This window comes from Danio rerio, chromosome 14 (assembly GCF_052040795.2).
Source record: "Danio rerio strain M-AB ecotype USA chromosome 14, GRCz13ab, whole genome shotgun sequence".
NCBI classification, from domain to species: domain Eukaryota; kingdom Metazoa; phylum Chordata; class Actinopteri; order Cypriniformes; family Danionidae; genus Danio; species Danio rerio.
In genome coordinates, this window is record NC_141034.1 from 45,026,542 (window position 1) to 45,040,327 (window position 13,786).

General features: G+C 39.3%; 1 protein-coding gene across 13 annotated transcripts in view; it reads right to left on the minus strand.

The window, feature by feature from the left end:
- Positions 1-4,398: 4,398 nt before the first annotated feature.
- elf1 (E74-like ETS transcription factor 1) overlaps positions 4,399-13,786 on the minus strand; it is a 104,670-nt gene continuing 95,282 nt past the window's right edge. For 7 of the 13 annotated variants that reach the window (XM_087280093.1, XM_087280088.1, XM_087280094.1 and 4 more), the window contains 4 exon segments: positions 13,255-13,338; positions 12,507-12,699; positions 10,224-10,565; positions 4,399-7,095 (listed from right to left, as the gene is read on the minus strand). In XM_087280093.1, coding sequence (XP_087136219.1) covers positions 6,303-7,095; positions 10,224-10,565; positions 12,507-12,699; positions 13,255-13,338 — 1,412 coding nt within the window. In that variant the 3' untranslated portion in view covers positions 4,399-6,302. 13 annotated transcript variants of the gene reach the window in all.

Sequence of the window (13,786 nt, forward strand, 5' to 3'; positions counted from 1 at the left end):
GCCTATTTTAAATATTTATATTATATATTTCATACTGTCATACTGAGCAGAGCAAAGACGATTAGACCACAAAATGGCTACAATAATCGCATAATGGGTCCTTAGGGAAGAAAAACTGTTTTCTTTTTGTATTTCAAACTACATAGATCAAATCATTATAGAACAGGTAAGTGATATTCTAAGTCTCTCTTTTGTATGTTGTAGTCAGTGTATTTATTACCATAGTAACCGCTAGTCTTTGCTTTGAAATTAGACATTACATTATCATTTTAGACATCACGTTAGGGAATCATTCAAATACTAGCTCTAAAGTGAAGTGTTTAAAAAAAAAAGTATGACATTTGTTGGTTTAAAATTGCTAATGCTCGTTTTCACCCATTCAAACAAGGGCATCATTGAGCTTCCCATGCCTGATTGTTCACTAACTCTTAGGCGTTTTGCTTCCTGTAGTTAACAGATTGCACTCACTCTGTCCTCACGCAAGTTTCCGCAGCGCTCTGTAATCTCCAGAAGGAGCAGACGAGCTGAATAAGAGCACATATGGCTGGAAACAGAGCTCGCCGCAGCAGCCTCCATTCACAGCATGATGTTGCGAAATACCTGTGAATGCATCTGACCTCCGCTAATTCACATTAACAGAAGAAATGCCTGAAGAGATGCTGAGGGAGCCGTACTCGTTTTAATACGTCAGAACCATTAGAGCATCTGCCTTCTGGGCTTTGTGCAGTTTTACCCAGTATGTAAAAAAACAGCCGTAAATGAGCATGTTTATGCATTTTGAGATTTCTGTATTTTAAAGGTGCTGTATGTGAGTTTGACACCCAGTGGTTGAACTAGGTATTACATTCCTGGATCAAAACAAATGCAAGTACAGGTTGCCAGATTGAGGACTAAAAAGAGCGAGTCTGACGATCATGTCTAAAGGCTGATTTAAATCATGCTCTGTATAAAAGCATCAGCATGCAATAGAGGGGATAATATCCATATTAAAATGACTTTTTGTTCTAACCAACACTTCGAATTAATATTTTAGAAACGGCTTCTATTTCTGGCAGCTGAACAGAAAACTGACTGATCACCTCAGGTACACCTCATGTGCTTTATTCAGTGTTAAATGCTAATTATGTGAGTTTAAATGCCGTTTTACGGGACATTTATTGCCATACTACTGAAAGCAGATAAACAGAGAGTTCACCTCAGATTTTGAAAATATAATAAACTATTTGAAATGGAACTTTAGAAATGTGACTCAGTGCGAGCCAACACATATCCGTGATTCAGCATCTACATTTGATAATGTTAAAGAGGTTTAAAGTGTATTAATTAGATTATAAACCATACTATTTTGTTGGAGTGCAGTAAGTGTACTATTCTGTGCTTCTGATTGGCTGTATTTAATTTTCTTGCATGTTTTATCTGGTGCAAGCAGCCAAATGGGCTAAATGCACACTGACTTAATTTTTATTCTGACTTTTGTCTTTGCATTACAAAATTGTCACGTTTAAGATCTGATATCTTCACTGCCTATTAGATATTTATGATATGAAGTGGGTCTCAGATCTGACAAGAAGCACTGAATTAAATTCCAGTTGCCCCCGCTATGTCTTTAAAATAACACAGTTTATTTTACCCCAGCATTTTTAATGGAATTTCTGTGCTAGCCTGCTGCTACTGACAGCGCTAGAGGTTACAACGGTCTTTAATCTCATTTTATGCTTGAACAACTAAATGAATACTTCAGTATATTTGACTAAATGAATTGTAATAACATTATAACATCGATGCTAAAAACATCCTTGTGAAATTGAAAATAGTCACATTAAGCTTTCACCGGAAGTTTACCGTTGGCTTAAAAAAAAAAAAAATCTCAAGCAATGGGTTCTATGCACAGGTCACATTTCGGACACGGACACATGCTTTGAGAGCCTTTCTAAATGAACGAATAAAATAGTTTTCCAACAAGGCAACCTGGGGTGCTGAAATATAATTGGCTAAAGTGGCAGTGAGCGGGTTAAAAGAACCAATACAAAGAGACGTTTCGGCATGTAACAGACATCAGCATTGTTTTTTAAATATGCAAGAATGTTCACTTGGCATGTTCCTGAAATATCTGCAAACATATTATGGTATTTTTGTGCTTTAAAAGAGTCAAAAACATACATACAGCACCTTTAATGTTTTTATTTTTCCCAGCATATTTATGCTTTTGAGTTGCATTATTGAACCTTGATCTTTCTTTCAACAACTTTTAACCTAAAAAAGTTTGAAAAAGTGATTTCTATAAACATTTTTAGTAGTTTAATATAAGTGGTATATTGTCTGGATTGGTGTTGAATATTACAAAAACCTTGTTTTAACTGGCAGTACATTATATATATATATATATATATATATATATATATATATATATATATATATATATATATATATATATATATATATATATATATATATATATATATATGGAAGCATGTGGACATTTTTGTTAAGACTTTGTGTTATGTCCACATGCCTCCTCGTTTACTTTTTTGTTGTTGTGTATGAACTTGCTTAATGTGCATGAGCAAATAAGTTATAAGCCCCTTTCACACAGTGATACCGGTAAATATCCGGAACATTTCCGGAACTACTTTACCGGTATATTAAAAAAAAAAAACGATGTTCACACAGGCGAGGACGTTACGGAATTTTTCCGGAAAAGGGCATTCACACATCCATCGCAAAATGCCGGTAAATTCTGACATCATTAACCAGAAATGACCTCTAAACGGCTGCTCTTGTGTTTGTAAACATTTGACTAAATTACTAACTCATCGGATGAATCAGTATTGAGTACAACTCTAATGAAAACATAGGGTAACACTTTCGCATGTCGAGATGTTCATGATATGTGTGTGTGCTGGGGCTATGGGCGCTCACGGGCACACGCAAAGCTTGAAGGTAAACAAACAACGGATTATCATAAACATTTTATCGATAATTATTTACACAGCATTAAGAAGGAACATAGAAACATTATCTGACTAACATCTAGCAACTAAAGGTGTCTGGAAAAAATATTCAAAGGCTTTTATTCTCATAAACCGCGCGCACGTGAATGCATCTGACTGTTCTGATTGGCTAAAGCAGGTGTCTCACGTCAGCCCGTTCTAGACGTGCACGCGCTTATTACGGCAATATTCCTTCTGCATTCACACAGCGCAGCATTCCGGCAAATTACCGGTAATGTTACAACTTCTCTTTCCGGAAAATAGCCAGAACGAATTTACCGTTATTTTCAAAAAGGGCCTGTTCACACATACAACCTTTCCGGAAAATTGCCGGTAATTTTCCGGAAAGGTCTGTATGTGTGAAAGGGGCTATAGTTTCATAGTGTCACATTGCAGTTCATTTGAATTTCACATAACCTTTCAGGGCTCAACATTAAGAATTTACCAAATTTATCTCTGACCACACCAAAAATAAAATAAATAAATAATTATTTCTTAGCCACAAACTGTAAATGATGTCAAAATAAGCTAAATATAGCAGTATTTATGCACAGTTTAATTCAACAAAACCTTTCTTTAAAAAAACACGACATTAAGGTTAAAAATAATTATTGGCATGTATCTAAAACTATGTGTGATAATGAAAGGATGATCACGCACACAAGTTAACGTTAGGCTCAATAATCATCTGTTCAATTAACGGTTAAAGTGAAAGCAGCAACTGCTGCAGCTTACAAAAATACTTTTTTAAACATCTGGAGCTTTTGAAAGCAGCAGAATTGTGAGTATGTGATCAATACTTTTTTGTCTAGTCTATTTCAAAAAGAACCGATCGCACCAGTTGCATTTTCAGCCACAGTTGCTTTGCACCAGGAAACAGGAGCGCGTACAATTTTTAAACAGTTGCGTGCATCACATCACCTCTGTGATCATCCTCTTATTCGGTATTCACCTGGTTTCTTTAGCTTGCATGAAAGGTATTTTTGTCGGTCGTACTGCACTATTTGCACAAATATTGGGCCATCTCTATTGTCGAGCCCTGCTTTAGAAAAACTACAATTTAAAAATTATTTTTTTAACCGACCAAAGTGGCTAGTGCGCTATGTTTATATATATATATATATATATATATATATATATATATATATATATATATATATAAATAAAATTTCTTATACATATTATTATTTCAAACTACTAATATGTCAATAAAAGTCACTTTTCTATACTGTAGAGTTGAATTTTCAGCATAAAGCATCAACGGAGCAGAGATCAAGGTCCCATAATGCAATTTACATCTGTAAATATACAGAAAACACTTTAACTAACATGAAAACAGATCTTTTTGTCTGTGATCCATAGAGTTCATTTCTACTGTATGCAAAAAAAGAAAACAGGAGATCGCAGATTTGCGTTAAGGCAAAGATGGTTTTATTACAGTATCTTTTTTTTATTCTTTGGTTTACTTTTTCTTTTTATAGAAAACAAAAATCTACTCTACTAAAAGACAATTAGAAATAAAGAAAAGCCCCAAGAAAAGGCAAGCTGAAATTATTGGGTGAGCACTTGCATACTTTTACCCCAAAACCTACAAAGCGTAAAGCTTGCGGTCAAAACCAACATTTCAAACCCAAAACCAGGTTCGAAGATCACACGGTGGCCAAAAGGACATCTTTCTTCTATTATAAATGAGCTTACCGATTGTCTTGATGCATAGTACAAAATACAGCTACGATTGTCAGAGCAGCACCAGAGTTTTGGTGTTAGTCAAAAATAATTAAGGGCAAAAGTTGCCTATGATTAGCTTCTGGAAGTCCGGTCTACATTTAGACCTACAACTTCAGTGCAATTTAGCACAGATTTAGTTTCAGATATGTCTGCACCGTCCGCTCGGTTTACTTGTGCAGATGCTTCTATTATGAATCTGGGTTCATTGGATATAAATGAAGTGAGGAAGGGACAGACACATCAACTACAAATAAATACATTTGAACTATCTAGCTAAATGTCTCAGACAGAGAAATCTGTGCCGAGACCATCGGTGATCTGAAAAACCGACATGAAAGGCATCGATTGAACTAGTCATTCGACGCAGAGTAAAAGTATGACAGCTTAAAGACAGAAGAACATTCTAGCACATAAGATCTGTAAAAAAATGGCTTTAAACAACACATCACAGTAAGAACAGCATGATAGCTCAATCTCATAAAGCTACTGTAAGTTCGGATCCCCTTATGTTGAAAAATAGATAAAATATGAAAAGATTACAAGGAATGCTTTAAACTGGAAAAATACAGCTCGCAATAAACACGCACACTGGATTCTTATGGGTTAAATGACTGTAGCTCTACATACTGCATATTTTCCCTCATATTTGTGTCGTTAAAAAAGTCTTTTATACAGAAATTTGAAATTCAGAAAATAAATAAATTTGTGGCCATAAATCAAATCTCAGTTGTATATTTTATATTCATATATTTAGATATATATACTGCATTCCTTTTCATAGGAACAAGGTTATAATGGGGAAATACTTTAGCAGATGATTTTGGAAACTGTCACTATATTCTCTAGTCTGGTGCTATATACAAACAAAGTCTTCTAGATCTGTCTCGTTGGACAGGCAATGCCCATTTCCATTAAAAGCGAAGTGCTTTTAAACTCATGTGTGATGGAAAAATAATGGCCTTGTCGGTTCTGACGGCATGAGGGGGATGAGATAATGTCATAATTTCGTATTAAAAACAGAATGAATCATATAATCTTCCCCTTCAAAAGCATCACTTCCAAAACAAAGCATTGACCACCTAGGAACTCTCTCTTTCCAAAAGGCTAAAATGGCTACATGTGGAATTAAAAACAAACCAAATGCTCTTCCATCTTGTGTGAGACAATCAACTGTGTGTGTGTGTGTTTTTCTCGTAAAGTCAATGATGCGTTGTTGGTTTCATTTGGCTTCCCACCAACTCTTCCTTTGGTCCCTCTGTTTATTTGTTTGGTTTGTCGTTGGAGATGAGAAGAGACAGAAGCATCTCAACTGGCACATACGGTGGGAATATCCCTGGGTAAAGAATGGCTGCTCTCCTGTTGGAAGTTTATCGAAGAGCAAACCGAAGAGCTTTCGTCGTGACATCTAGCTTGATATCCCTCAAGGTTCGAATTTAGGCACAAAATAACTTTTAAGTAAACGGTCTTGCAGGCAGCGCCTCTTTCTAAACAATCAAGAGCAATAAATTACAAACAATCTGCTCCACTGAAATAAAATCCTGTTTATATGTTGGTAGATTGTGTCTACATTCTTGCGCTGATAGTTTAGGTCTCAGTGGGCTCGGCTTTTACCTGGATGAAGTGGGATGCGGGGATTTGCATGGTGACTGGGAGCTCCTGCAGACCTTGAGAGCTCTCCAAAAGCTCCTTGGCCTCAGGTTCCGGATGCAGAGCCACTTCACCCCGCACTTCCAGCTCCTCCACTGGGGTGAGGCCTTCACTGGGGCTGCTGGCCAGCTGCGAGTGTCCGTTGAGGCTCTGGCTGAGCTCCTGTCCTGCAGTGTTGATGATCACAGTTCTGTAGCTCATCTCCGCCATTCCCTCCGCAATCTCGTCCTTGCAGAATGAAGCCAAGCTTGGATTGTTGTTGACCAGCGATTGGAAGTATTGAGGATCGCTGATCTCCTCCTTCACTTGCAGGCTTTGATACTCACTGGGCTTCAGGACAGTGGCGATGACCGTGCCGGGTTGTTGTGCCACAACAGGCTGCCCGTTGGCATTGAGAGTGACCAAGCGGGTGATGCCGTTCAGAGATGCGGTCTGCTGTGGCGTGGTGCTGATGACCCCTCCGCTGGATGAGCTTAAAGCGGACACCAGGAGCTGCTGAGAGTGGAGACTGTCTGTGGTCAGAGAGGCTGTCTGGATGGTGAGCACATCTTTACCTCCAGGGCTGGTTGAAGGCACTGTGTGGAGTATGACCCGCGGTGGGGAGGCGTGAGTCGAGGAATCCCCGTTGGTCAGGACAGAGGACAGCGGCAGGGTCTGCAGGGTCATTGGACCTCCTCCTTGAGCTCCTGACGTGAGGACCATGGGAACCGAGCCTGGCATATTTATAGTCCTGAGAGAGAGAGAGAAAAGGGCACGAGGTTACAAAGAAAGAACTCTTGTGCTGCTGGAACTACAAGCAGAATGAAGAGGAGGAAATGGGAAATCAAAAGGAAGCTCTTAGGTTTATTTAGGTTTAGTTCTGACTGAATATGGAATAAAGAAGCTAGATTAAAACCAGGGGTGCACAAACTCCTGGACAGCCGGTGTCCAGCATAGTTTAGCTCCAACTTTCAACACACCAGCCTGGATGTTTCTAGTATACCTATATAGAGCTTGATTAGCTGGTTCAGGTGTGTCTAATTGGGGTTGGAACTAAATTTTGCAGGACGTTTGCCCTCCAGGACAAGTGTTTAAACTATTTTGCTGCATTCCAATTCGCATACTATTTGTCCTAAATAGTCTTTGAAAATAGAATTAGTACAGGGGTCATTAATCCTGGTCCTGGAGGGCCGGTGTCCCTGCAGGGTTTAGTTCCAACTTGCCTCAACACACCTGCCTGGATGTTTTAAGTATACCAAGTAAGAGCTTGATTAGCTTGTTTTGTTAGTGTGTTTGATTAGGGTTGGAGGTAAAATCTGCAGGACACCGGCCCTCCAGGAACAAGTTTGGTGACCACTGAATTAGTATGTCTCAAATTGTAGTATGTTGAAAAGAGTATGGCGGATGGTTTACTATTTCTGGTAAAAACTGGAAGTGTAGGACCGTCTATACTCTAACCGCTAATATTGCCCACAGTACATTGCAAGTTGTAAGCAAATTCGATTAGAACTACAAACGCAGGTGAAAAGTGTAAATAAACTACAAACATGATGGACGCACGAGACCAACCGTCAAGTAGAGAGACTTCAGTAAAGATGTTTGTATGACTGTTAATTAATATCTATCCCACTGGAAAATATTTAAATCTCATTTTCTGTTTTATATTTCATCTGCAACAACAATACTGACCTTATAAAAAGACGGGTTTGGACATTAACATCACCCAAAGACCTGAGGAGATTTCTCTGTATTAAAGGCTAGTGAGTGGGTGATTATCCTGCTCCTGCAGGATGGGGTGGAAAATAAATATGAAATGAATGTGGACGATGTGTGGATGACTGAGGCAAGCAACATAACGATCTGTTAATCTGTTAGGATCTGTCCCAAAGCTTGCATACTCGTCTGTTACACACTCAAAAGTACACATTTTTCCTTCACAAAAAAGTACATACTTTAAGAGTGTGGTAGAAGTATGCAAATTGGGATGCAGCATTTGTCTTATCCAAGTAGATGAGATTAAGAAGTTGTACATTTATGCATTAAAACACCATAACCTGAAGGTGTTCCCAAGATGAGTGAAGTACTGCTACTGGATTGCATCTGGAAGGGCATCGGCTGCATAAAACATATGCTGGAATAGTTGGTGGTTCATTCCGCTGTGGCAACCTCTAATAAATCAGAGACTAAGTCGAAGGAAAACGAATGAATAAATATCCGATTATTATGAACTAGTCATGGGACACGCGGTGGCGCAATAGGTAGGGCTGTCGCCTTACAGCATTAAGGTCGCTGGTTCGAGCCTCAGCTGGGTCAGCTGGCATTTCTATGTGGCGTTTGCAACCGGGTGCTCCGGTTTCCCCCACAGTCCAAAGACATGTGGTACAGGTGAATTGGGTAAGCTAAATTGTCTGTAGTGTATGAGTGTGAGTATGAGTGTGAATGAGTGTGTATGGATGTGTGTGTGTATGTGGGTTGCAGCTGGAAGGGCATCCGCTGCGTAAAACATATGCTGTACAAGTTGGCGGTTCATTCCACTGTGGCGATCCCAGATTAATAAAGGGACTAAGCCGAAAAGAAAATAAATGAATGAATGAAAAACTAGTCATTTGAAAGTCAAATTAGCCCAATGAGTGTTCTGTCTTACCAGCATTGACAGAGAGGGCTAAAAACATCCCAAACAATACAGATATTTGTATATTTATATGTATATATGCCAACTGAAGCATTCAGCAAGCTAACACCAAACTGTATTGAAGGTGTAATGGTAGACATTGACCTTTGTTAATTGTCATCATTTGTTCATGGGAGACCCACACATTAAAACTGTGGCCTCATATAAAGACTTCTTAACAGTTATTTATCCATGACCATTTTATTTATCAGCCTTATTTATCCCTGTCCCTGTTGTAATGATCCCCACCCTAGTTTTAATTTAGCTAAACTATAGCCGTGTTGTAGAACTCTGTCTAATGGTTTTAATTTAGTTGAATTGTAGCTACTTTGCAGTAATTTGTTTCCTCGATTCAGCTAATTTGGCCAAGATGTACTATGATTTAACTAAAATGAGCGAACAAATTAAGTCATGTTACCAAATTCATGCTGAGGGCTCTGAAAGTTGTATGCCTTATAGGAAAAGTGCTACTAATTGATCGCTTATGAAACAGCCATTGTTGGGGCTGCCTAAAAAAAATCAGGATGGCAAGACAGCTTAATAGATTTGGTAGAGTTTGAGCATCAATATGGCACTGTGTGTATCCACAATAGCCACATTGCAGGATTAGATTATTTTTTATTTGTATTATTTATACAATAATGATCAAGTTGTTTTATATTTGATTGTTAAATTTATGTACTTGAATAGACCATTTTGAGGGATGTAAACAAAAACAATGGTCCTAATGTATTTCCTGTTATACATTTTTCATTTCCATAGCTTCTGAGAATCCAAAAAGGTCCATATATTGATAAATAAAGTTATAATAGCTGTTTTAATGTTATGATTTAATTGAATTGCCTCTTGTAACAGTAATGAAATAGTTAAACAGCAGGCAGGAAATGTTCATTGGCCAGTGACATGACCACATTGAAATGGTCTATACAGTTTGACTCCCCAGAAAACCAAAAAGTACTGTTATTTACCTTTCTGCTCTGTCATATTCATATATGCTAATAGTTTATTATTTTATGCAGATGCACTGAGTAGAAAAAGACTTGATTATCTGAGTCCATCTAAATCTTCCCAAATAGAGCCATACAAATCACCTGGTGAAATTATACTCGTATAAAATATCGCAATTTTAGATTGTTCCAATATCCTGCAGCCCTAATTTGACCAGTGTTTTTAGTTTGTTATTGTACCTGTACACAAACACCTCTCACCTTACGGAGTGTGTCTGCGCTGGGACAGCAGCTCCTTGATTTGGCTGGAGGACATGAACCGTCTGCAGAAGCTGTTCGGCTTGTTTTCCGTTCCTGCTGTTCAGACCGGGACTCATCTCCCTCTTCACTGTCTTCACCTGCGTATTCCTCCCCTGTGAACGTGATGAGCCACGGCCCACCCGTCCGTGAGGAGCTGCCCGGTGCCCTCCGTAACCTGCACCACCATCGTCCCCTTGACCGTCGTCTTCATCAATAATGACCAGATCTGTTGGCATCTCCTTAAACTGGTAAACAAGCCGCTGTCCTTCCACTTTGGCCAATATACCCCTCTGGTAATAGTACCTAAAAGATAACGGGAGTAGACATACGCTGATATTTACTAATCTAATATATCATGGTAATGGCCATGCACAATATTAATAATGTGGTCCCTTTGAAATACTGTGCATAATTATTTATTATTTAAACATTCAGGTTGCCTTTTAAGAACTTTCTCACTGCAAAAAGACCTTTTCTTACTTAGCGTTATGGTCTTGTTTTCAGTCCATCTAAACATACTTCAATCAAGCAACAGTTACTATGTTTACAAAGACATCAGTAATCAAATTGTTTGCTTAATCTGAATAAGACAATAATATAATGAAGGTGTTTACATGAGTTGCTTTTTTAATGTTCCTTTCATGATCCCGTTTTACAAAGCACATAGTTCAATAACTGTCATTGCATCACCATGCTATCCAATGTTTTATGTAATTTCGGTTGTTTTCTTTTTAATTTGCCGACTTTAACTGAATGTATGCCCCCGTGACAAGCGAGATATTAGGGTGCTTTCACATCTGTAGTTCGCTTCATTTGGTCCGGACCAAGGCCAATAAATGATACATTGTTTATTTTCTGCCGTCTTTGGGTCGTTTTCACACCACACTGCTGGCTTTGGTCCGAACCAGTTGAAACGAACCAAAATGCAGTCATCTGACAAAATCCACACCTCTCATTGGCCAGATGTTGTTGAACATATTTCCTAAACTGCTTATTGATCGGTCAGAATTCACATGCGGGAAAATGCCAATAAACTCCCGCACGTAAACAAAACCGGCAGACAAAATGTCCTTTTTACTCTGGAGGGACGTCTGCGCTGACTCATTGTATGCCTGCTTTAGACAAACTTTAAATTTCGAGAATGAAGCGCGGCTGCGGCTGGAAAACAGGGTTTTAATGCATCGCTCGTCACTTCAGTAGGAGGTGTGAATTAATTTAGCTAAACTGCGACATGGTCATCTTGCGAAAATATTAGCAACGATCCATCAGGTAATGTTTTCCCCTCTCTCTGTTGGTAAAGTGCTGTCAACAAATATTTTTCCTCCATATCCCATAATACACAGCGCATCGGCCTACGGCAGCTGGATTAGTCCAAAAGTCGCAGTACTTTTGCGGTTGGACCTGTTTTAGTACGGATCATATTCTCACCACAAACGAACCGATCCAGGGTTCGTTTGAAAGCGTACCGAGACCACCTCTTCATGCAGGTCTCGGTACGCTTATTTGGTCCGCTTTTGGTGCGCACTCGAGTACGATTGCTGCATTCTCACCAGCCCAAACAAGCCGCACCAAAAGTGAAAACAAACTCTAGTGCGATTCAATCGAACTAAATAAGGCAGGTGTGAAAGCACTCTTAGATGCGAGTATGCACTGCTGGAAGAGTGTTGTTGTGATGGAAATTGATACTGCACGCCGTATGGGAAACAAACCCCCTCCGCATTTCGCGATGTGGCCATCTGTGGTCCTTCACTGACTCGGTAGGTACAGTGTTAAACAGCTGTGTGTGTATAGACTATCCTGTAAAAAAATGTGGATAAAAGTCCTAAACCCCAGTAAGGTGCAATACTTAAAAGGCACATATTGGCAGGTAAATATTCAGTGTTTAGCCCTAAATTAGTATGAAATTTAATTCATAACGGTCTTAGAAAAGGTCTTAAAAAGTCTTAAAACTGACAGAATGAAATCTACAGTAACCATGCAGGTGGTAATTGTAATTAATCTGCCTTTTTCTCAGTGTTTAGTGTTTGTTTAGTCCTAATTTAATTTACCCTGAACAAATATCTACAACACATACAAGGTATTTTTTGTTATTATACCTGTTAAATGTAACCCTTTTTTACAGCTTAGGTCAATATTACGATAATAAATCTCAACAAGAACATTTGATAACGACGGAAGCCTAAGCAGGAGGTCAGCAAAAGCAACTGGTGTATGTGGGTGAACTGTTGGCAACCATCGACTCACCTGAGTGCTCGGCCCATGGTTTCATAGTTCATATCAGGCTTGTTTTTGTGCTTTCCCCACAGTTTGGAGACAGCCTTGGAGTCCACCAGCTTGAAAATGCCCTTCTCTCTCTGCGTCCACTTGATGTATTTGGGACAGGTGTTTTTGTCTTGCAGCAAGGCCAGCAGGAACTCCCACAGGTAGATGGTGTTACCTACAAGAAGAAAGCTCTTTTAGATTCCTCCGTCGACTCATTAAAAGTTTAGACTCATAAAAACGCCTTTCATATTTCACACGCGATTCCACAGGTCTTATTTAACAAGGCGAATTGGCAGAGGTGCAATTATTGCATTCCTTCTCATAACCTTAATAAATCAATTCTCTGTTCATGCTAGCCTTACGCCAGGCTGGAAATTAATTAGCGGGGGTCTGGCACTAGATTATTCTTGTTTGTCGTGTGCTTTGGCCAGAAGTGGTTAAAAACAGCTATCCCGGCAGTGGTGTGTCAAGGTGATGTATATGTATGTGGGAAAGGCACACATGCATAAGGGGCCGCTATCGGGACAGCATCGATGTGCCCTCCAGCCCGCGATCACTTTTAGTTCCCTCACTAACGCAGCACTTTGAGAGCAGCTCATCAATTAAGCAGCCGCAGATCGGCCTCTCTCTGGCAGTAAGAGCGATTTGTGATGCACGCGGGAGAGAGAAAAGCCATTGTTTCCAACTTTTTCTCCTTTAGTAATGCACAGCGGTCCGAGCCAGAGCTTACCTTTGCCCTCTTTGCTTTTCTTCTTCAGCGGGAGAGATGGATTGGTTATTGGAGAGCATGGCCGCGCTGGTCTTGGTTTGCGCACTGCAGGATGAGCAAAAATTGTGTTACTTTATATGAAGAAAAAAGTTTAATAAAAGAAAGCTTTTAAGTTATTTCAGCTAGGGAATCTTTCTAATTGTTAATGTAACTTAAATAAAACCAAACGAAAAACAAAACCAACACAGTCTCATTGTGAAAACGTACCCCTGTATATATTTTGGAAAGCGTGAATTATGTAGCCAGAGGTGTCTATGGCTGCATTTTGTCTTTAAAACGAACGCTATGGGTCGGTATGACACTACCTACGGCTTTTGTTTCTTTTTGCACTACCAGCTGCCCATCTGGGCCAGTTGGCATTTCTGTGTGGAGTTTGCATGTTCTCCCTGTGCTTGCGTGGGTTTCCTCCATGTGCTCCGGTTTTCCTCACAGTCCAAATACATGCGGTGTAGGTGAATTGGATGAACTAAATTGGCCATTGTTTATAAGAATG